The sequence below is a fragment of the Anastrepha obliqua genome, chromosome 4, assembly GCF_027943255.1.
Source record: "Anastrepha obliqua isolate idAnaObli1 chromosome 4, idAnaObli1_1.0, whole genome shotgun sequence".
Classification (NCBI taxonomy): Eukaryota; Metazoa; Arthropoda; class Insecta; order Diptera; family Tephritidae; genus Anastrepha; species Anastrepha obliqua.
Genome location: NC_072895.1, coordinates 39,261,703 through 39,287,132, shown reverse-complemented (window position 1 = coordinate 39,287,132; position 25,430 = coordinate 39,261,703). Strand labels below are relative to the sequence as shown.

The following is a 25,430-nucleotide window of genomic DNA, read 5'->3' as shown; positions in this document are numbered from 1 at the left end:
AAAGTGCATTACACGGAGTATGCGTTCATCACCAATCCGATAAACAACATTTTGTCTGAATCAGGCCTTCCAGAACTGGAAAGCAGTGTCGACGAAAATAGACTGCTACTAACCACTAAAATTCTGTTCCACGGAAACTCGATAGCCGACAACGACCTCAGAAAAAGCTTCCCTCTGTAGAAATATGGCAAAAGTGTCCTCTGTTAAATATTCATTCATCAACGAAACATTCTTAACGAAACCCACAGTGAAACACGCTATATTCGCAAAAGTCACATTAACGTCACTCTTTTTGACCCAAAGTCATGACATCAAAGCTCAACAACTCCCCTAATCTCGAACACAAAATTACGAAATACTCTACACAGATTCCTCAAAAGTGGAATACGACACCGCATACGCAATAGTAGACTCAAAAGGTCAGACGATATCAAACTACATTACACCATAAAAAAAAATTACGAAGTTTGCAATATGCAGACCATTTTTATAATAACGCGTTGACAACTGTAAAAGTTACATAAAAAGGTACCGTATCTTATTTATTTACTACTGATTTTTAGGCATCACTTTTAAAAGACCCTTTATAATTGGCGCTTACACCTCATCATCTTCAAATCTTTTCACGACGAAATCTGGCGTGGCTCGTTCTTTCATTATTTCCATCGCTCATTTTTTAGTGAATGTCTTTATACCAAATACTTTAAGAAAACAATATTCATTGAAACAACGCTTTTTTTGTGTGACGATAACATTTTTATTGATTTTGTAAAATTGTATGTATATATTCGTTAATTTATATTCAGTCTTTTGTAGGTAGGTATAAATTGAGTAATAAGTGCACACATACAAACATAGCACGATAAATCGAAATTAAGCTAAGCAGCTAAGTTAGTATAATAAATTAGAGGATAACTATTATTGTAAATTTTAAATATGAAAATTTGAGACCACTTCTTTCTATTTCTTTATGTATTTTCTTATGTTTAACACATTGACTATAAAATTGAAGTTCTCTTGAATAGTTCTAGCGAGTCTGCATTTTCTTGAGCTGAACAAACCCATTTATTTATTAATCATTCTTTTAATCAAAATCGGCGGTCTCAAGTTTCAGTTGACATAAAGTCATAGTATTTTCGTTTGAATTGTTGTTTTGAAAGTACTTTAATCATATTTCATGCAAACTGTGTACTCAGGTTTTAATCTTGCTTTTTCAAGTATTTTGTATGCAACTCTTCTTTTTAAGTTTAGGTACATTTTGTAGTATGTTTCTTATAGACTTTTACTGTAATTTATGTAATATATTACTATTTTATTTCAATTGTGTTTCACAAAATGTGGCTATCTGGTATATTACCAAGAATCACAAAACAAAAATCTTTTGCCACATAACTTTCTTATTGATTATTAACATTATGACATTGGAAAATGATAAGACAAATTTTGAATACCAAATCACAAAATTTGCATCTAGGGACATACCATATAATAGAGAACATATAAAATATTGTTTTTTTAGAGTGTTAATGTAATTGGAACTCTACTTGCAAAACAGTTCGTACTCGAGGTCACTATCTTTTATAGCTTACTTCTTCCCTGGAAGGACATTTAATGGCGCAACTCCAGTGTTGACTCCTGTTTTTTTTTTATTATGACCCTAATTGGGACCTACACCCTTTCCTGGCCGAACTCCTCTTGGAATTTATGGGGTGCGGTTCGATGTTGTCCCAATAGTAGTTGTTAATTTTTCACATCAATTTTTTTTAATTAAGTTTTTTTTAATTAGTAGAAGAACAATATGTTTTGGCTTGTTACTCAATGGTGTCGTTTGATGCGGTATGTGATATTAGAAACTATAATTAAAAAACGTATACAAATCTTTTAGAAGGATTGGAGTCCTCTTTGGTATCAGGTGACAACTCGATCAGAAAAACAATTCGACCATCAGGCATAAGAGAAACGTCGCAAGCTCGATCTTTTTCGCCGATATTTCGCGGCATCGAAGGATTTCTCGATGGACGTATTTCAATCTGAAAGAGAAAATATTGTTAATCGTAAAGCATAGCGAACAGAAAAAACATATAGGGAGAATATGACCACTAGATTGTATCAGAAGTATCATTACATATCTGTGTTTTCAGTTATAATATACCTATGTAAGAATTTATAGTAAAGGGTGTTTTTTTTAGAGGTTAGGTTTTCAAGATGAAATAAAACGTATATAATTTAATGTTTTGGCCAAGAATTTAGCTTTATTATAAAGATAAGGGTTTGCCATTATGTTTTAAAAATGATTTCGGGCAAGTGGCCGCCGCGGCTGGCTCGAATAAATTCCAGCCGAGAGGCCCAATTTTCGACCACTTTTTGCAGCAATTGAGGCCGTATGTCAGCAATAACGCGCCGAATATTCTCTTCCAAGACGTCAATCGTCTCGGGCTTATCTGCGTAGACAAGCGACTTCACATAGCCCCACAAGAAATAGTCCAGCGGTGTTATATCGCACGATTTTGGAGGCCACGCCCCAGGCCCACGGCGCGAGATAATGCGCTCACCAAAAGTTTCCTTCAATAAATCATTCGTTGCGTTGGCTGTATGGCATGTAGCGCCGTCTTGTTGGAACCAAAGGTCGTCCACATCAACATCGTCCAATTCAGGCACGAAAAAGTCATTAATCATGGCTCTATAGCGCTCTCCATTGACTGTAACATTATGGCCGGCTTCATTTTTAAAGAAATATGGACCAATGATTCCTTCTGCCCATAGAGCACACCAAACAGTGACTTTTTGAGGATGTAACGGCGTCTCAGCAATGGCTTGTGGATTATATTCACTCCAAATGCGACAGTTTTGCTTATTGACATACCCATTCAACCAAAAGTGAGCTTCATCGCTGAACAAAATTTTCTTGTGATGCGTCGCGCGAACCGAACCATTATTTTCGTAATAAATTTGCACGATTTGCAAACGTTGTTCAGGTGTAAGTCTATTCATTATGAAATGGAAAACCAAACTGAGCATAAATCAAGTGACAGCTGTCAAAAAGACCATCTACGAAAAAAGTAGTGCCAACTTGAAAACCTAACCTCTAAAAAAAACACCCTTTAAAAACTTTATTGAAAATAAAGCAAGGGATTCTACAGTTAGATGATAGGCGAGGAGAGATACTGCAAACGACGTATAAGAGGGCATGAGAGATCATATGAAACGGTATTAAAAGTCGTGAGGGCCTTCTTCACATACAGAATATAAGTAGATTTGTATATAGGGATCTATTCTGGATAATAGAGTAACTAGCATAACGAGGTTCTTATGTGAGGGGCTTCTCCGAATCTGGTTGTTGTTGTTGGAGCAGCATAAACATTCCCCGTACTTGTATTGAGAACGCTGCTGGAGTGAGAGTCCTTGGCCGGATATAAATCCGTGTGGGAACGCTCGGACTCTGGTGGTTAATGCCTGTTTGTTCAAATGGCTGCTGTGCGGATTTCTCTTTGTTTTCTGAAATATATATCATCCAACATGTCTAGTAGACGACTTCCTGTGCCTAACTCGCAAAATGCTTTTCAGATGTCATTAGAAGGTCTCGAGCGATGGTCTTAAGCGGTATTTGGTTTTGAATTTCGAAATAAATGTCATTGCTTTGGTTATATTTAGCTGTTGCTATACTTATGTAGTACATCACTGACATACTTTCACTAACAGTCTTTGTATTTCTGTGCATTTTTTTATAAAATTTCAGCATATTCATCGGTAATTTTTGTGCTGTGTTAATTGAATGAATAATTCAAAGTTCGTGAAACTGAGTGTATTTCTTGACTGGTTTCATTCACAATACCAGTATTTCTTGTCTAACAAGTAATACACAACGTTCTTATTTTCTAATAAAATTTGTAAAATTGATCTCTTCTACTTACGTTCCATAGATGTTCTAAGATTGAATTGTAAACAACGATACGTTGATTTTTAGAATCTGCAATAATAATGCGTCCATCGTCGTCGCAGCAAATTCCGGAAGGACCATTAAACTCTTGGACTCCATCACCTTCTTGTCCTTTAGATGACAAAATCTGAAAATCCATTTGCATAAAGTAGTTAAGTCTTAAATTCTAACTTTTCTAAATTTGTTTTTGCTAAAAAATGTATGTACATAAAAACAATAGTAAATAACTACAAATACATATCCACACATACATAAATATACAAAATATACTACTCACCGTACTGCTTTCTGGATTTATTAGAAATAGACAATGATTATCGAAGTCCGATACTATAATGTTACCAGTTGGTGTATAACAAACTCCGCGCGGTGAAGCAGGATCCTTTGTTTGAAAATTAATTTCGAAAACGACTTGACGTATGAAACGACCCTCAGAATTGAACTGCTGTATGCGATGATTACGTGAATCGGTTACAACAATTTGACGTCGCGAATTTACAGCCACATCCCATGGATATTGGAACTGCCCACGCTCTTTGCCAAAGCTACCGAACTTCGATATATAGATACCAGTGGAAGTGAAAATTTGTACGCGATGATTATCCTTATCAACAACAATTATGCGATTATCTATGTCGACACAAATGCCTGCTGGTAAATCAAACTCTCCATTTCCAGAACCTTTACGGCCGAATTTAAACTTCAGTGTACCGTCCGGATTAAAAACTTGCACACGATTATTACGTCTGTCGGAGATCAATATGTGACCCAGCTTATCAACACACAAGCCCCAAGGGCGGCTAATTTGCCCATTAGCGTGACCCTCTGTGGCAAATGATAGCGATGGTGTATTGGAAAAGCGAGATCTTAAAGGTCCAGTGAATGTTGCTATAGCCGGTGCGTGGCGCGGTGCACTTAAACGTAAATTTTTACACAATACGCCCAGCTCCCTTTCAACGGCACCAGCGTTACAACTACGTAATGGCAACATTGGTGAAGGAATGCTGTTGAAACTATTCTCACAATTGAAACGACGGTTTGTGTTAATTGGTATTGATACACCGGCAACTGGCACATTAGCGCTAGGCAGAGGACCAACTGCCCCGGAATCGCTGACTGATCCACCGATAACAGCAGCACCATTTACCGCATTCGTATTATTATCATTTACTCGTACAATTACGCCTTTCTTGAGGATATCTTGCAAAAGTTTACGGTCTGGTGGAATGAATACATATTCCTCATATTTTGGATGTAAATCTTTGGATATAGCAGAAAATTGTTCAAGTTGACGTTGTGCATTCAAAACCTTCTTCGAAATATCAATGTGATCCATACCTAACCGATTCTCTGGTATCTTTAGCAACATTTCAATGGTTTCAGAGAGTCCAGCGGGAGCCGATTTTAAGCCGGCCATTTGATCATTTAAGATAGCCAAACGGCGTTGGCGCAATTTCTCAACGGATTCCAATAAGTAACTTTCGACATCCTCTATAGTCTTTATAAATTGTCTGGAGACTTTGCGTATATTTTCGCTCAGCTCAGCACAGTTACGCTCGACGAGCCGTTGATATTTCGATGTACTGTCAATACTACTCGTAATAGATGTCTTGTCCGTGTTACTACTTTCAAGATCATTCTTAATTACATCCTTCAATTCGTCGCAGAAACTTTGTACGGAATAGTAATTATGCTCCTTGTGCTCATAAAGAGTGCAACTTTGGCATACCAGAATCTTGCAAGTTTGGCAAACATACTGCAATATCTCATTGTGTAAATCGCAAAAGTGATGGGGTTTTGAATTGTTCATTGCACCAGCAGAGAAGCTATCCGTGGACGATGTACCACCTAAATCACTTACAATGCCATTCGAAGTATGACAGGAGAAATCGCTGCTGAGTGATGAACTGTAATAGAGCGAAATTAAAAGTAACGAAATATGAAATAATAATAGAATGATTTGTAAGTGAAATGAAATGGAAAAAACAGAAAAATATTAAATACATTATTAATGAGCACAGGACATGTTAAAATAGCACCTGCAACGTAAACATTTTGTAGCAAATCTATACTAATATTATAAAGAGGAAAACTTTGTTTGTTTGTAATGAATAGGCTCAAAAACTACTGGACCGATTTTAAAAATTCTTTCACCATTCGAAAGCTACATCATCCACGAGTAACATGGATTATATTTTATTTTGGAAATAGGGCTCGAGATATAGGTCAAAACGTGGACCCGGGTAACCTTCGGATGTGTATGTACAATATGGGTATCAAATGGAAGCTGTTGGTGAATGCTTTAGTCCAGAGTATTTCATGCCGCTCCATGACTGGGGTCTCGAGATATAGGTCAAAACGTGGACCCGGGTAACCTTTGGTTGTGTATGTACAATATGGGTATCAAATGAAAGCTGTTGATAAGTGCTTTAATACGTGGTAATTTTCATACCTATTGATGACTAGGGTCTCGAAATATATGCCAAAACGTGGCCCCGCCGTGTCTTTGCACCGAATTAAACCAAACTTACGCACATTGTTAAGTAAGTATTGAAAATGGGTTTCGTAAAGTTTGGTTGCAATTCGGAGCACTGGCAACGGGTACAGCGTTCTTTTGAACCAGCCATAATGTCGCTTACTTTTTTAACGCTTGGGGCGGAACTGAACTGTCAATGTGAGTTGCAATGTGTCAATATTTCTTTCTGATTTGGATGCCATAAGGAAAAAACGTAAGTGCAACATGTAAAAATTGTTTGTGAATTTTTTTGGAGTGGATTTTGGAACAGTGAATAATTTCTTACGAAATTTTGAGAATTTAATGTGAAATCCGAATGAAATTATGTGTTCGTGGAAAAAACAATTTTTTTCGTTTTTTTTTTGTTTTTGAAAAATATAAATGGATAATGGTTAAAAAAGCTCCAATGCTTAATAAAACATATAAATTGAAACGAAAAATTCATGGATGATCAGGAAAAAAGACGATTGTTTATTCATATGCGTTGATTTGAAATTTAAAAACAATCTTCTTTTTTCCTGATTATCAATTTATATATTATATTTACTCAAAAACAAATAGAAAAACAAAAAATATTGTTTATGCCAAAGCGCTTGAATAAAGAATAAAGAAATAAATAATATGAAAACCATATATTTTCTGTTCTAAGCCATATCTATTCTATTTTAGTGTGGCCGGGTTTGCTAGTAATGTATAAAATCGTTATATAGTACAAATAAATATGTATGCTCTTTGCTTCTAATTGCATACTTATAATGCCCAACTGCTAGCGGCTCAACTTTGAGTGGCTGAGTGAGCTGCTGTTAATTGATGGTAAAAAAGATGGCTGTGGTGAGTAATGTTTGTCGGTTTAGTTCTCTTTAAAATTCCACCATTACCCACAATAATAGCGGTACAAAATTTGAAAAGTTCAACAAATTTTCATCAAAATTTTATAGTTTTTAGTCAGAATTCTTAGAAAAATTCTGGTTATGCAATTTTGCCGTCCATTCATTTTTGGTATAATATTTTTCGAGTTTCAAGTATGTTAAGTAAAAATTCGCGTTGATTTTTGATAATTTCATGTCGAAAATTATCAACTTGGCAAACACAACTTTCTTCTTCTACTTAATTGGCGCGAAACCGCTTACGCGATTTTGGCCGACTTTAACAAAACGCGACAATCGTTTCTTTCTCGTGCTAACCGACGCCACTTGGACGCACCAAGTGAAGCCAAGTCCTTCTCCTCCTGATCTTTCCAGAGCAGAGGAGGCCTTCCTCTTCCTCTGCTACCACTAGCTGGTACCGCATCGAATACTTTTAAAACCGGAGCGTTTGTATCCATTCGGACGACATGACCCAGCCAACGTAGTCGCTGGATCTTTATTCGATGGGCTATGTCTATGTCGTCGTAAAGCTCATACAGCTCATCGTTCCATCGCCTGCGATTTTCGCCGTTGCCAACGTGCAAAAAACACTCCAAGCGTCGCTTCATCGGATGTTGTCATCGTCCAAGCTTTTGCGCCATATGGTAGCCTTGTAGAGTGTTAGTTTTGTTCGTCAAAAGACGATTTGGTACTTTTGAATATGGCATTATTTTCAAATTTTCAGAAATTGTTTGGTACTGAAAATGTTTATTTGTGAGCATTTTCTATACCTAAGTACATATGTTTATATGTACATACTATTTTTATTCAATTTTTTATTATTATTTTTGTTCAATAGCCTAAACAGATTAAGGGTACTATTGATATGGATTGGTTCATTATCTTATGCTAAGTATGTACATATGTACATATGTATGTATTATATGTATATACTCACGTATTAGTCGATTCCCATGAGGGTTTGCCATCTTGCGCGCCACTTATTTCCCACGAAGGAAGGGAACCCAAAATACCAGTTAGAAAATGTTTGGAGGCCTCATCAACGCCATTGCCGTTCGCTTTTCGTACATTATTAGTAGATGCCATTATCTTTTTCATACAATTGAATACAAGTTCGCCACTCCAAAAATTATATTCGTACACTGAAAAAGTAAATAAATGTTTTTTTTTTACACTAACACGATATTACACATATTCTTTTCAAGTCTTACATTTAATATAAACCTTAAATTTGCTTTGAGTTGGCGGAAATATTTTTATAATACAAATTAGATGCGATGCAGACGCTCGCTCGAGTGAAACTGTTCTATCCTGCAATCGCTACGGATGCGTTAGAACGACTTTTTCATTTCATATCCAGGTAAGGAAATGAAGAAGCGGGGCACAAAGACTTTCTGTTCTAGCATTTGCCTATGTATGCATAGAACATAGGTTGGATAAAGGTGCAACAAGACCTACAACATGTGTTTGTTGTTTTTGTTTTGACCATTTTGCGATGCCATTAAATGCAAACAGATTAGTTCCGCTCCTTGCATATGCACATACTTCGAAAAACAACCATCGAAAATCAGCTGTTTGGCCCTCGTTGAGCTCGTCAACCATCATTTACTTGTATGTTTTACTAATACATATGCATTATCTTGGCAGATGAGGTATTTCTGGACGAGCTTTCATTCTGTAAGGCACTAACTTGTTTGCTTTTCTCGAAGTATTTTAATCACAGACTTGCTTGATAATAAAAGTTGAATAAATACAAAATTCTTCTATGATTGATTAGAACTTATTGACCTTGGCTCTGCCTGACCACTATTAGACGTTTCATTACCATTGACTATAACGTATACATAAACATTTCACTGGGTTAAAGCAAAGCATTTAGGCCTCGGTAGTCTAGCGTAAGTGCACTAGCCTGCCATCCCAGCCTTCCCAGAGGTTGTGGGTTCGAATCCCACGTAAAGCACGTAAAGCCTCGCTCTTTTCCAAAATTACCTACTTTCCTGTTTCTAAAAGCAAAAAAAAACATTTCTCCTATATCATTTCTTAACCCCAAAAATTTATCGTTTCCATCCTTAAAGTATGTTCACATATGCATTAATTACCAATAAAAGTACAAAATGAATCTACCCGTTCACATATGGCAGATTAACTGCAAAATTGACAATCAGCTGTCAATACTGTTGTGAAAGTTTTTCTTCATAAAAATTATTTTGGTGGAATATTTCGGTGTTTTTGGTTTATTTAATTATTATTAACGGTATGAAGAAAAGACAAGGAGAAGGATATCTAATTATGGCTGCTAATAATAAACAGTTGGAGGACGTTCACTGAGGTTTCAAAAATTATGGTAGCATACGCATTCGAAATTCGATATTACATATTATAATAAGTAATAAGAGGACACACGCTTTTTTTCTGTTATATGAATACATAGTTAATAAGACCTGACAAACATTTTATTATAATTATGTCTACAAACCTGTTTTCTTTGCCGGCATCCATTTTCTTTAAACGCGTAAAAGTAATGATCTACCTATTACACAGAAAACACGGGGTTGTATGTCAGAAAGTATGGTTATTACATATATATATGTATATAATTGGCGCGTAGGATTATTTTATAATCTCAGATTTTGGGAGAGAAATTTTGTAAGGGATATCTCGCTTTTTAATTACGGATTGGGAGCTAAGCACGAAAAAGTAGATCATCTACTTGTATGTGAACGTATTATTTCTCTAGCACGATAAGTATGTGCATTATTTGCATTGTGGCTGCTAAACCAAACAAAAAACGAAGAAAAACACACAGTTACACATTGCATCAGTGGCGCCAGCAAGAGGAAACGGGCGGCCGCGGTAATAGCACAGACACATGAAATTTAGCGAAGTCCTCAACCATCTGTGCGATCCTTCTGCCAGAAAAATTTGAAACACAGATGACGCTCCAAGCAGTAAGGCGTTGTTCCTAAGCAACGACAAGTGGGCATTCCCACTACTTAAGACTGACTGGTAGCGGCAGGCTAATTACCTGAGAGAGGAACTCTTCTTTATATTGAGTCCACGCCTCATAAAAGAAGAATATTAGAAAACAAAGGAAAAGCTGTTGTTAGAAGGTTACTCCAGGTTATACGCGATAGATTTAAACAGTTAATTGAATCTCATGGGCATACCCACAGACCCATACCCACAGGATCGTATCAAACTACCGAATAATTAAAAGTCATTGGGGGCCACACAAAAAGCTCTGGGAAAAGACTATATGGCAATGAGTCGTAGTACGGTTGAAAAGTTTATTTATTATAAGCATGCTAGTTATTTCAGAAAAATATATTTGCTAACGATGGCTCAAGCTAAACATAGAGTACAAGATAACGAAATCCAAACAGTATCTCTTGAAAACTTAAGAATATTCGCAGCTGTTGGTTGCATAGACGGGTTGTTAATCTGTTTCTGTTTTTGCTCGCCCGATGCTATCAGTGGTGGCCGAAACCGTCCAATTTGTGTTTATATTGTCGATTCTCATCAGACCGTTAACCGGCTCTCAGCGATTTTGAAGAAATCAGTCGATTCGCTGACGTATCCGGGGCCTCTACAGCGGATTGGTTACGAAAGAACTGAGATTGTGTTGGTGGTATATGAAAAAAATAACCTTCACTCATGTTACTTTGTTGCCGTCTGAACAACGACTGATTGGTCGAGTGGACCGATTGGAATAGTGTGTCAATACTAAACAATACCAAATAACTTCAGCACTGTATTTTTTGTGGTCCCGTGTTCGCTCAATAAATCCTAGTATTTGCACTATTTCACTGAGATTTATTTCCTCGACTGGCAAAATATCCATATATGTATATGTATGTTTACCCAGGTGTTTGCACGGCTGATGCTTCAGTGCTCTCATTATTTCCCAACGCTCATTTTTTAGCGGATACCAAATACTATAAGAAAACAGTATTAATTGAAACAACGGATTTTTTTTTGTGCGTTGAGAGCACTTTTATTGATTTTGTAAAATTGTTGGTAAAATTATTTTCTCGTACTTAATAGGTATATGCATGTATGTATGATTTTGTTACGTACAATAAAATATTTTATGTGTATGTAGATGTTAAGTTTTCGGTTTTCGATAGGCGTACATAGAACAACAAATATCGTTTTTAATAAATTTTTCGTAGATAGAAAGATGTTACATAGTGCCCGGAATTTTTGATGTTGCCAGACAACTTTTATTTTTATGTTCCTTTTATACATGCATTAATTAAGTATGTATATGTATCTGTTAACCACATATGATGTATTTTTATATGATATTTTGTTATATATTCTTAGCTACATGCGTTTTATTTTTATAATGTTTTTTATTATATATAAATTGCAGTATATACGTTTTTAAGTAAAAATCTTTATTAGGCTAAGTTTTACTTATTAAGTTGCTTTTGTCTATAAATTTTTATTTTTATTTTCTAAGTAAATGCACAAATGCCACCTTTTCATACATTTAGTGCTAATTTGTACTTCAAATTTGTACTCAGATTGCTTTTCAATAAATATTTACGCATACTTATCTCATCTTTTCTCTTGTTCATCATCGTCATTATCATCATCATCATGATCATCGGCATCTTAAGTTTTCGAATTATTATTTGGACTCACAATTAGCTTATAATGGCAATGAGCTTTCAAATAAAATATTCAAAGCTTAGTTGATAGTTTTTGAACTTTTTTTTTGGTTTTTAATGTCTTGCTCGTATTTAAGTATGTCGTATCTCCGTATTCGTTAATTTCTATTCAGTCTGACGTAGGTAGGTATAAATCGAGTTATACGTTGTATTTAGTTTTTAATACAAAATAGTAAAAATAGTTAGCAAAATAGGACCGAAATATTATATTAACTTTTCTTAATTTAAATGAATACTAAAGCTAAAATTCTTTATAAAACTTTGAGTATTTAAAGTGCGTACAGATTTATTTTTTCCTCAAATGAAATAATATATACACATATAATATATATGTAAGTAGGTAAACTTTTGACATAAAGGTTTAATTCAACTTAATCTATCTATCAAGCATTAAAATGTTGGGGCTCGATAAAATATTAAAATTATAAATTTTTCGAAGTTGAATTAAAGTATTAGAATTTTTAGAACTTTCAGAATTTGATGTGGAGTATTAGAATTTTCATACTATTTAAATTATTTAAAAGAAAAACTTCTAAAGTTAAATAAACTATTTGTCAAAACAATACAAATAGTTTGTGTTGGTATGTAGTAAAATATTAAGCGAAAATAAATGCGAAAAATAGTCCTCATAGTTCTCGCACATACTCTACGTTCTCAACTTTCAATTTTAAGTAAATAATTTGACATAAAATGAAAAATTAAATTTTTTTAAAACAGAAATCGTACATATATAGCACACATACAAACAGAGCACGAGAAATCGAAATTAAACTTAGCAGCTAAGTTAGTAAATTAGAGGATAAATATTATTATAAATTTTAAATATGAAAGTTTGAGATCACTTCTTTTTATTTCTTTAAGTATTTTCTTATGTTGAACACATCGACTATAAAATTGAAGTTCTCTTGAATAGTTCTAGCGAGTCTGCATTTTCTTGAGCTGAACAAACCCATTTATTTATTAATCATTCTTTTAATCAAAATCGGCGGTCTCAAGTTTCAGTTGACATAAAGTCATAGTATTTTCGTTTGAATTGTTGTTTTGAAAGTACTTTAATCATATTTCATGCAAACTGTGTACTCAGGTTTGAATCTTGCTTTTTCAAGTATTTTGTATGCAACTCTTCTTTTTAAGTTTAGGTACATTTTGTAGTATGTTTCTTATAGATTTTATTGTAATTTATGTAATATATTACTATTTTATTTCAATTGTGTTTCACAAAATGTGGCTATCTGGTATATTACCAAGAATCACAAAACAAAAATCTTTTGCCACATAACTTTCTTATTGATTATTTGATTATTAACATTATGACATTGGAAAATGATAAGAACAATTTTGAATAACAAATAACAAAATTTGAATTGAGGTACATGTGTTTATATATTAGCAATAAAAAAATGGGGTGTAAATGAAATAAATAGAGTGTAAAGTTAATTGTAACACAATTCTTACACGGTCCTCTCTCAAACAAAAAAAAATTATACTCGAAAATTAAGCCACTGTTGCATTTAACATTGCAAGGACATTTAGTGGTGTGACTCCTGTGTCAAATACATTTTTCTTTGTTCTACTACTTTCGTATTATTCAATTACTATTTATCTATAATTATATATCGCTTAATTTAAAAATTTTCGATTTACTATGTCTTTCTAAGAAGTATTCAAGACATATTTTCATATAATGAACCCATGAATGACTACAGGTTCTGCATACTTATCTGAAGTTTCTTTTTTATTATGACCCTATTAAAGGAAATGAGCGATATACATATATATCTATATATCCTCCTCAAATTTCTGGGGAGCGGGTGATGTTATCACTACTGGGATTGTGTGAATTTTTTCATATCAATTTTTTTAAATAGTTTATTGTTCCTCTATGTTTTGGCTTGTTCCTCAGTGTTTCGTTTGATGTGGTACTCGATATTATTAACTATAATTAAAAAACGTGTACAAATCTTTTAGAAGGATTGGATCCCTCTTTGGTATCAGGTGATAATTCGATCAGGAAAACAATTCGACCATCAGGCATAAGAGAAACGTCACAAGTTCGATCTTTTTCGTCGAGATTATGCGGCATTGAGGGATTTCTCGATGGACGTATTTCAATCTGAAAGAGCAAATATGGTTAATCTTAAAGCATAGCGAACAGGATAAATGTGAAAAAAAAATAATAATATGTCATTTAAAAGCTGTTCCGCCCACTCCTAATACCTAGACTGGTGTACAACTATTCATATTTTTTTGTTTATGTATAAGTTTTGTGTTGTGTTTGAATAATTAAAAGTTCGTGGTTATATTGAAACTGAGTGATTGGTTTCATTCACAATATCAGTATTTTTTTGTTTGTAAGAAGACGGGAGTCTAACAGGTAATACACAACGTTCTTATTTTCTAATAAAATTTGTAAAATTGATCTCTTCTACTTACGTTCCATAGATGTTCTAAGATGGAATTGTAAACAACGATACGTTGATGTTTAGAATCTGCAATAATAATGCGTCCATCGGCGTCGCAACAAATTCCGGAAGGACCGTTCAATTCTTGGACTCCATCACTTTCTTGTCCTTCAGATGATACGATCTGAAAATCCATATGCATAAAATAAGTCTTAAATTCTAACTTTTCTAAATTTGTTTATTCTAAAAAATGTATGTATGTACATAAAAACAATAGTAAATAACAATAAATACATATCCACACATACATAAATATACGAGATATACTACTCACCGTACTGCTTTCTGGATTTATTAGATATAGACAATGATTATCGAAGTCTGATACTATAATGTTACCAGTTGGTGTGTAACAAACTCCGCGTGGTGAAGCAGGATTCTTAGTTTGAAAATTACTTTCGAAGACGACTTGACGTATGAAACGACCCTCAGAATCGAACTGTTGTATGCGATGATTGCGTGAATCGGTTACAACAATTTGACGTCGCGAATTTACAGCCACATCCCATGGATATTGGAACTGTCCACACTCTTTGCCAAAGCTACCGAACTTCGATAAATATATACCAGTGGAAGTGAAAATTTGTACGCGATGATTATCCTTATCAACAACAATTATGCGATTATCTATGTCGACACAAATGCCTGCTGGTAAATCAAACTCTCCATTTCCAGAACCTTTACGGCCGAATTTAAACTTCAGTGTACCATCCGGATTAAAAACTTGCACACGATTATTACGTCTGTCGGAGATCAATATGTGACCCAGCTTATCAACACACAACCCCCAAGGGCGGCTAACTTGCCCATCACCGTGACCCTCTGTGGCAAAAGATAGTGAGAGTGTATTGGAACAGAGAGCCCTTACAGGTCCACTGAAATTTGTCATAGAATGTGTGCTGCCCGATGCACAGTTACACAATACGCCAAACTCCCTCTCAATGGCACTAGCGCTGTAACCATGTAACGGTAACATTAGAGAAGGGATACCGTGGAAACTATTCTCATAATTGAATCGACCAAATACACCGGCAACTGGGACACCGCATTCGCTGACTGATCCACCGCAATCACTGATTGATGCACCGCAATCGCAGACTGATCCACCACAATCGCTGACTGATCCACCGTTAACCGCTGCATCATTTACCACATTCGTATCATTATCATTTACTCCTACAATTGCGCCTTGTTTGAGTACATCCTGCAATATTTTATCGTTTGGTGGAACGAATACGAATTCCTCATATTTTGGATATAAATCTTTGTATATGGCAGCGAATTGCTGAAGTTGTCGTTGTGCATTCAAAATCTTCTTTGCTATATCAAAGTTATTCATACATGACATATTCACTAATGTCTTTTTCAACATTTCCATGGTTTCAGAGAGTCCAGCGAGAGCCGATTTCAATCCGGCCATTTGATCATTTAAGTTAGCCAAACGTCGTTGTCGCAATTGCTCAACGGATTCCAATAAATAACGTTCGATATCCTCTATAGCCCTTATAAATTGTCTGCAGGTTTTGCGTATATCTTCGCTCAGTTCAGCACAATTACGCTCGACGAGCCGTATAAATGTCAATGATCTGTCAATACTACTCTTAATAGATATCTTGCCCGTATTACTACTTTCAAGATCATTCTTAATTACATCCTTCAATTCGTCGTAGAAACTTTGTACCGAAGAGTACGTATGTCCGTTGTGCTCATAAAGAGTGCAACATTGGCATACCAACACCTTGCAAGGTTGGCAAACGTACTGCAATATCTCATTGTGTATATCGCAAAAGTGATGGGGTTTTGAATTGTTCATTGCACCAGCAGAAAAACCACCGGTGGGCATTGTACCAATTGGTGAGGGCAAATGAAAAGTCGAGTGATTTGCGAATTGGGGATCATTGAGATGGTTACGCCAGCAATTACTGCACATGAACTCATTACACTCAATACAACGATTGGTCGCATTTACTTCACATATACTGCAACTGATGCTCGAGCTGCTAGACGATGATGTTGCAGTACCAGGCATAAAATTCCGTCTGGCCATTCCAATACCATCACCACCTAAGTCATTTGAACTGCCATTCAAAGGATGCCAGAAGTTATTGGAGAAATCGGTGCAAAGTGATGAACTGCAATAGAGAGGAAAGTTTATTAAATTAAATCTAGATATTTAAGTACCATCGTTTATATTTCCAAAAGCGTTTTGTATTATATGTACATACATTTTCTTGTCTGAAAACAGTTGCCTACTTCCCTTAATGCTACAATTGGAGTCATGCGTCTTTACATGGTGAAATAAATTCAGTTTATAAATATTTTAGCAAGTATCATATCTCGCTCAACTCGTTTTCTGAAAAATTATCTACAGGAAAATTACCACCCTAATTCCAGTGCAAAGTATACACGCTCCAACCGTTGTTGTTAAAAATGTAGTATGCAAACGGATAGGAAGGACTCCAATTTTGAGGCTGATTTCTCACAGAAAACATTGAGCATCGCTCACGATAGCGATGTTGCGAGAATTCGGCGGAGCCGCTATGAACCACAGCATCTAGCTGATGTAATAGTCACAAAAGAGAAGGTTGCATATGCAAATAAATTATTTTCACCTTTCAAATCCTCAGGCCCTGTCCATATCCTCCGCATTCGAAACCTCAAATTGCCCTAAGCTTTTCAATAATTAAGACCTTATAAAGAGAAAGCTTTGCGCGCTTGTATGAATGATTTTTCATGCAAATTTTTATTTTTATTTGGCTGAAGATATTAACAATATTGCAACGAAAGTCTCAACTAATTACACAGTTGGCATATTTTTGCATGAGTTGCTCTTCTTCAAGCGATACTAATAGCCACTATTTAATTTAAAATTAACGGAATATGAAATAGTTCAAAAATGAATGATTTGTGAAAGATGTGAAATGAAATGGAAAAAAACAGAAAAATATTAAATATATTATTAATGAGCACAGGACATATTAAAATAGCACCTGCAACGTAATCATTTTGTAGCAAATATTGTATATAATAAAATCGTTATATAGTACAAGTAAATATGTATGCTCTTTGCTTCTGATTGCATACTCATAATACTCAACTGTTAGCGGCCCAACTTTGAGTGGCTAACACACTCAGCTGTTAATTGATAGTGAAAAAGATGGCTATGGTGAGTAACGTCTGTCGGTTTAGTTCTCCTTAAAATCGCACGTGTTTCAATTCTTCTTAAAATTCCACCATTATTCACAATTATCCAATAGCTGTTTGGGCCACTTATTTATCTTTTTTTTCAAATATATAGTTCTTACTCCAAAAAAAAACCATTTAACTCAAAGTATCAACCTTTCTACAAAATTTAAGAAAAATCAACAAATTTTTATCAAAATTTCATATTTCTATTTTAATAAGAGTTCTTAGAAAAATTCTGGTTATGCAGTTTTTTGGTCCATTCACTTTTGGTCTAATATTGTTCGAGTTTTTAAAATTCAAAAGTTCACAAAAATTTGTAAACCGACTCAGCTGATATGCTTTCCTCTCTTCTACCAGTTTTTGCAAGTTATGCTAGGTTTTCCGTTCCTTAACTTGTTTGCTTTTTTCTCTTTGGGAGAGAATTTGTGTTTAGCTCTCTTTATCTTTTCTTTTATTGAGATAATTGTGCCAAAATTACCACCAACAGTAACTACTAACTAATTACGTATAAATAGTAATATGAGGACCTTGAAACCTGACCTCCCGATAATTTGGTATTTTTGAATATGGCGTTATTTTCAAACTTTCAGAAAATGTTTAGTGCTGAAAATGTTTATTCGACCATTTTTCTTGGTTTGTAAGCGTTTTCTATACCTAAATATGTTTATATGTACATGCGATTTTTATCCAATTTATTATTATTTTTTCTTTTGTTCAATAGCCTAAACAGCCTAAGGAAACTATTGATATGAATTGGTTCATTATCTTATACTAACTACATATGTATGTATTATATGTATATACTCACGTATTAGTTGTTTCCAATGACTGACACAGAGGAAGGGAACCCAAAATGCCGGATACTAGAAGGTTTGGGACCTCATCTACACCGTTGGTGTTTGTTTTCGGTATATTAATAAAATATGACATAGCTTCTTAAAGGATCACCGAGTTATTGCTAAATTAATCATAAACTGATAAACTGGCACTTAAAGGTGCAAGTAAAATTACTCCTTGAATCGAGTAAATAAATGATTTCGGTTTTACACAAACACGTTAATACACATTTTCTTTTTCACTTTTCAAAGTTTAATATTTAATATAGTCCTTAGATTTGTTTTAATTCTTCAGTTGACGGAATGACATTTGATGCGATGCAGACGCTCGCTCGAATGAAACTGTTCGATCCTGCAATCGCTACGATGTGTTAGGAAGGCTTTTTCGTTTCATATCCAGGTAAGGAAATGAAGAAGCAGGTCACAAAGACTTTCTGTTCTAGCATTTGCCTATGTATGCATAGAACATAGGTTGCATAGAGATGCAACAGGACCTACAACATGTGTTTTTTGTTTTTGTTTTGACCATTTTGCGATGCCATTAAATGGAAACAGATTAGTTCCGCTTTTCGCATATGCACATACTTCGAAAAATAACCATCGAAAATCAGCTGTTTGGCCCTCGTCGAGCACGTCAACCATCATTTACTTGTATATTTTACTAATACATATGCATTATCTTGGCAGATGAGGTATTTCTGGACGAACTTCTTTCTGTAAGGCACTAACTTCTTTGCTTTTCTCGAAGTATTTTAATCACAGACTTGCTTGATAATAAACGTTGAATAAATACAAAATTCTTCTTTGATTGATTAGAATTTATTGACCTTGGCCCTGCCTGACCACTATTAGTCGTTTCGACTACCATTGAGTACAACGAATACATAAAAATATCGTTGGGTTACAACAGAACCTCTTATGTAGTATATACTCGGATGCACTAAATCCGCAAAGGGTTTTTGGTAATTATATTTATTTTATTAATCTCATTGAAGATTTTATTAAAATCAGTGACTGTGCGCGCCACCACTAAAATAGTGTGAAATTTTTGATATGTTTATATATTGAAAAATTAAAAGGCTGACCAAATCATTCTTAATATATTTCAAAAAAAATGCTTATGTTTATCCAGACAAAATTTAAAAAACTCGTAATATTCAATATTAAATTAAAATGTGTATATTAAACTATATTGTCTATAATTCCTATTAAATCCGTCAGACAATATACATATGTATTGAAAAAAGAACGCACTGATTTTGAATATGGCTTTGAAAAATCCTTTGTATAGCAAACTTGTTTCTAAAGAACTGCCACTTGCATTTTGTCCTAGAATACGTCGAAAGATTTGCTCTATCCAGCTTCCCCCAAGTTCCAGGTCTCCAATTTGTTATGTAAAATGAAGAAGAGAATAGGATAGCCAAAGAGGACACACCAACAAAAAAAGCACTGAGAGAGGAACTCTTCTTTATATGGAGTCCACACCTCATCAAAGAAGAATATTAAAAAACAAAGGAAAAGCTGTTGTTAGGAGGTTACTCGTATAACCTGATAGATTTAAACACTTAATTAAAGTTCATGGGCTTACCCACAGATCCACTACAGCCTGAGAAGTTATTTGCACGGAACTCTCTTTACATAATAATTCGTACTCGAAGAGTAAATGGAGTTACTATTGCATTTAATGCCCTCTTTTACAGCTTACTTCTTTCTTGGTGTGATTCCTGTGTCGAATACATTTTTCTTTGTTTTTCGCTTAATATAATGGTTTACTATTGAATTACTAATATATTTATCTTTAATTACATATCGCTCATTTACTTCGATACTAGGTATATCTCCCTAAGGAATACTCAAGACATAAATGATCACAAGTTCTGCATATTTATCTAAAAAATATTTTTTTTATTATGACCTTATATATATATATATATATATATATATGTACATATGTATATTGGGACTTACACCCTTTTTCGGGTGTTTGGGCGAGCTTCTCCTACAGTTTCGTGCTGCCCCAAACAACAATGGTGTTTATGAGAGCTTTTTCATTGCAGAAATACCCTCGGAGGTTTGCCATAAATGCAGCCGCCTTTAAATAAATAAATGAATTTCACTAACTTAAGCTATATTATTTGCATATATGTATGTATGCATGCCATTATAATGATTATAGCCTACACTTTTAATACTATAGAAGTAGTTGTTAATTTCTTCACATCAAATTTTTTTAATAAAGTTTTTAAATTGATAGAGGAACAATATGTTTTGGCTTGTTACTCAATGATTTCGTTTGATGTGGTACGCGATTTTATTAACTATAATTAAAAAAATTAAAAAACGTGCACAAATCCTTTTTAAGCATTGGAGCCCTCTTTCGTATCAGGTGATAATTCGAGTAGGAAAACAATTCGACCATCAGGCATAAGAGAAACGTCACAAGTTCGATCTTTTTCGTCGAGAGGGATTTCTCGATGAACGCATTTCAATCTGAAAAAGAAAATAGGTATGGTTAATATTAAAGCATAGCGAACAGGATAATTATGAAAAAATAATAATATGTCATTTAAAGGCTGTTCCACTCAGTTCCTAATACACAGACTGGTGTGCAACTACTGCTATTTCTATATTTAAGTGTGTTTGAGTGCGACAATGCATTGACTTAAAATGTCAGTGCTTGCACAACTTTATTTATCGCCTCCGTATAGTTAGTATTCTCCATTATTATTATTGCAAGTAAGTGCGTGTGCTTAACCTCTTAAGCGCTTGTGCCGCATATATTTGCCAAGCCCAGTTGATTCCCGTAGCGCTTATTACGTATTTATATAATATATCCGCAATGTAGAAAAGTGAGTTAATACAAGAGCTATAGCCGAAGTTATGCTATTTAACATTGTTTGACGAATACGATCACTATTTGTTCTGTTTAGTATGAGATAGTTATAATGAGTTTGGGTCATAAGTGCTTTCTTTTAAGTAAACCCACCTTTACTTGAGCGTGTAACAGGAACTGTAACAGCTACAAAAACTTTGCAAATATATATCTTTAGTTAATTATTTGATCTACAACTTTTACCAAAATAGCTGTAAAAGTTATAAATAAAAGCATAAAATCAGAAATAAATTTAAACTTTCATAATTTTTTATAAAGTTTTTAACTTAATATGTAAATAGAAATATCTGTTACAAAAAATTCATGGCCCTTATAGTTAAACAAAATAAGCACACACTGTACTTTCAAGGCTGCAGTATAGAACCCTTCACACTAAAATTTTGTTTGAAAATAAAAATTGCATTTAATAGAAAATGCAAAGCTCCATTGCAGTGTTTTTTGTTTGCAAGAAGGTTATAACGTTTATCTCTTCTACTTACTTTCCAAATCTATTTAAAGTTGGAATTGTAGATAGCCACTCGTTGGTTTTTAGAATCTGTAATAATAATGCGTCCAGAGCCTTTACGGCCGAATTTAAACTTCAGGGTACCATCCGAATTAAAAACTTGCACACGATTGTTACGTCTATCGGAGGTGAATATGGGACCCATTTTATTAACGCATAAGCCCCAAGGACGGCTAACTTGCCCATTAGCGTGACCCTCTATGGCAAATGATAGTGAGGGTGTATCGGAAGTGCGAGTCCTTGCACGTCTAGTGAAACCTGTTGAAAATAGGGTACTATTAAGAAAGCTACGCGGGCAATCAGTGCACATGAATTTATTACACTGAACACAACGACTCCAGTTGCTACTCATTGGCGCTGTAGTACCATGACTTAAATACTGAAGAAGTTATTGTAGAAATCGTTGCGAGCTGGTGAACTACAATAGAGAGAAAGGTTTATTAATTTAAATATAGATATTCAAGTACCATCGTTTATATTTTTATAAAGTTTTAGGATTACATGTTTTGTCTTAAAACGTTACCTACTTCTTCCTAATGTTGACTGATGAAATTTAACAATATTTTAACGTTACAACTAAAGTCTTAACTAATTACACAAATGGCATATTTTTGATGAGTTACTCTTCTTCATATGATACCAATATCCACTATTGAATTAAAAAGTAACGAAAAATGAATGCTGTACTTCAAAAAGAATGATTCGTAAGTGAAATAAAGTGAAAAAAAACAGAGAAATATTAATTATATTATTAATGAGCACAGGGCATATTAAAATAGCACCTGCAGCTTGCCTACAGCGTCATTTTGTAGCAAATAACGTGTAACGCCTTTAATTCTCTTTGCTTCTATTTACATACTCATAATACGCAACTGTTAGCGGCTGAGTGTTTTGCTGTTACTTGATGGTGGAAAAGATAGCTATGATGAGTAACGTCTGTCGGTTTAGTTCTCCTTACATTTTAGGTCAAACTTCCTTTATCCTTTCTTTTCAGTCTTTTGTTTTGCGACTTTAAATTTTTCTGCAACAGAAAAATTTGTAAACCAACTCAGCTGATATGCTCTCCTCTCTTCTATCGGTTATTGCAAGTGATGGTAGAATTCCCGTTCGTTAACGTTTCCTTTCTTCTCTTTGGGAAATTGCGTTTAGCTCTCTTTTTCTTATCTTTTGTTGAGATAATTGTGTCAAAATTGTGCTTATCTCTTTTATACCGTATAAAAACTTCATACCGTTAACTATTAAAAGTAACTGCTAACTAATTAGGTATAAATAGTAAAATGAGGACTTTAGAGCCTGACTTCTCGATAATTCGGTAATTTCCAAGAATATGATTAGTACTGAAAATGTTTATTCGGCCATTTTTCTTACCTGCACAAGTAAGTAGTTTGAGAGCATTTTCTACACCTAAATATGTATTTTATCAAACTTTTCATTATTATTTTTTGTTAATAGCCTAAACAGCCTTTTGTCTCCAAATTAAGGAAACTATTGATATGGATTAGACGATTCCAGTGGCACTTATTAGTCGTTTCCAATGGCGGATTGCCGCCTTCAGTGCCTCTCACATCCCCCGAAGAAAGCGAACGCAAAATGGCAGCTACTAAAAAGTTTGCGGCCTCATCAACGCCGTTGGTGTTCGTTTTTGGTACTTGATTACCAGATGCCATATCTTCTTTAAGGATCTCGGTGTTATTTGCTAATTAAATTAATCATAAACTCGCACTTAAAGGCGCTAGTAAAATTCTTCGTACATTCGAATACACGTTCAACACTCCGAAAATTATATTCGTACACTGAATAAGTAAATAACTGATTTTGTTTTTTCACTAACATGATAATATATATCCTTTTCAAGTCTTATATTTAATGTAAACCTTAAATGTGCTTTGAGTTGATGGAAATATTTTTATAATAAAATTAGATGCGATGCTGAGACTCGCTTGAGTAAAACTGTTCTAGGAATCTTTTTTCGTTTTACATCCAGGTAAGGAAAGAAGAAGCAGGTCACAAAGTTGTTGTATATGTATGTATGCATAGAAAATGGGTAGCATAGAGGTGCAACATGTGTTTTTTTATTTTTGTCTTGACCATTCTGAGAAGGCATTAAATGCAAACAGATTAGTTCCGCTCTTTTCATATATACGTACATACAGTGAGCCACATTCAAAATGGGACACTTCTTATATAAGATCTTTTAACTTAAATAAGAATATAAATATTTTTTGATTTTAATTTGTTTTTATTTATTTATGTATACTCGCAAGTAGGAAGTACAATTATAAGAATTAACTGCACTTAAAACAAAAGCAGGGAGAAGAATTGAATTTTGTATGAAATTATTGTCATACATTGTCAAAATAATATCGGGAATTGTTTATTTAAAAAGCGCACGTTACACATACATATGTCTAAATTTTTGTTTGCTGGAATGTTGGTATTAAATTTTAATTAAATTTTGATGATTAAACAGTTATTTTGGGGTTTATTGAACAATTCCCGGTACTTCTTTGACATAATGTAGGTATATGCTGCTCATACTCAAACTCGGGCACCCCGCTAATAACTCGCAAAACTAAAAAATGCGTAAACATTAATATTTTGTCGATTTCCTTTCGTATTTTATTACGTCCAGTAAGCGCCGTCGCATACTTTCAATTAGATTTCGGTAGTAGCTGGGCTCAATTTGTTCCCTTCCCTATAGTCACTGACTCAAAAGACATGTCAGAAACCTTTACTAAGCACTGGTCTTCTATCTAAAGATTTAAATTTTTCTTCAGCTTTCCCTTCAGCTTAGAACGCAACTTTAGTTAGTCTCCAAATTTTATTTCTAATCACAAATCCAATCTGGTTTCCAAAAGGCTCATGTGGTTTTTAACTTCTACAAAGTCACTTTCACCTAATCAATTCGGCTTCCGCCCAGGGTCAAGCAGCATGGGACCACAATATTACATTGATCATTTAATTTCAAAACATTTCAATTTCTCCTCAACGACATTTTTCTTGATCACATTAGACGACCTCAGACCAGAATACTCCGCACTCAAAAGGATATCAGCCACTTCTTCTATGCTTTACATGCAACGGCAGGAACTCAAAAGATACATTTATACAAGCATCTACACGTGTGTCGGAAATATCTTTGTGACGCCATCTCAATTAATATTAACAACTTTTCAGTAGAAAATATTAATAACCTTAATCACCGATTCTGTATATCTGCCGGAAACACAACTTCATTCCATTTTATCTTGCAATAAACTCCAGTCGAATCACACACGTAGGCAAAATAAAAATCCTCGGCATAGTTTTCAGTAAAAGTTTCAAATGGAACAACCAAGTCTTACACCTAAACGTCGAAGAACGGGTAAGGAAAGCAGAAATTGCTTTATATGCCTGCAAACGTATGCTTGGAAGAAGATGGGGTCTTCAACCTAAGCATACATTATGGCTGTATAAGGCGGTTATACGACCTATTTTATCGTATGGTTCGGTAGTTTGGTGGACAGCTCTAGGGAGTGAGTACAATACCAAATTACTCGGCACAATACAAAGAT

The 25,430-nt window shown here is 34.4% G+C and overlaps 2 protein-coding genes across 2 annotated transcripts; both read right to left on the bottom strand.

The window, feature by feature from the left end:
• Positions 1-1,859: 1,859 nt before the first annotated feature.
• On the bottom strand, positions 1,860-5,770 carry LOC129245331 (protein wech-like). The gene is made up of 3 exons (XM_054883417.1): positions 4,215-5,770; positions 3,912-4,064; positions 1,860-2,030 (listed from the first exon to the last, which is right to left on the bottom strand). Exons 1-3 carry the CDS (start codon positions 5,745-5,747, stop codon positions 1,860-1,862), a joined length of 1,857 nt encoding a protein of 618 aa, XP_054739392.1. The 5' UTR covers positions 5,748-5,770.
• An 8,166-nt stretch (positions 5,771-13,936) lies between these two features.
• On the bottom strand, positions 13,937-17,010 carry LOC129244093 (protein wech-like). Its single transcript, XM_054881711.1, has 4 exons — positions 16,940-17,010; positions 14,731-16,588; positions 14,428-14,580; positions 13,937-14,107 (listed from the first exon to the last, which is right to left on the bottom strand). The coding sequence occupies exons 1-4, from the start codon at positions 17,008-17,010 to the stop codon at positions 13,937-13,939; spliced, it is 2,253 nt and encodes a 750-aa protein (XP_054737686.1).
• Between the last annotated feature and the right edge of the window lie 8,420 nt (positions 17,011-25,430).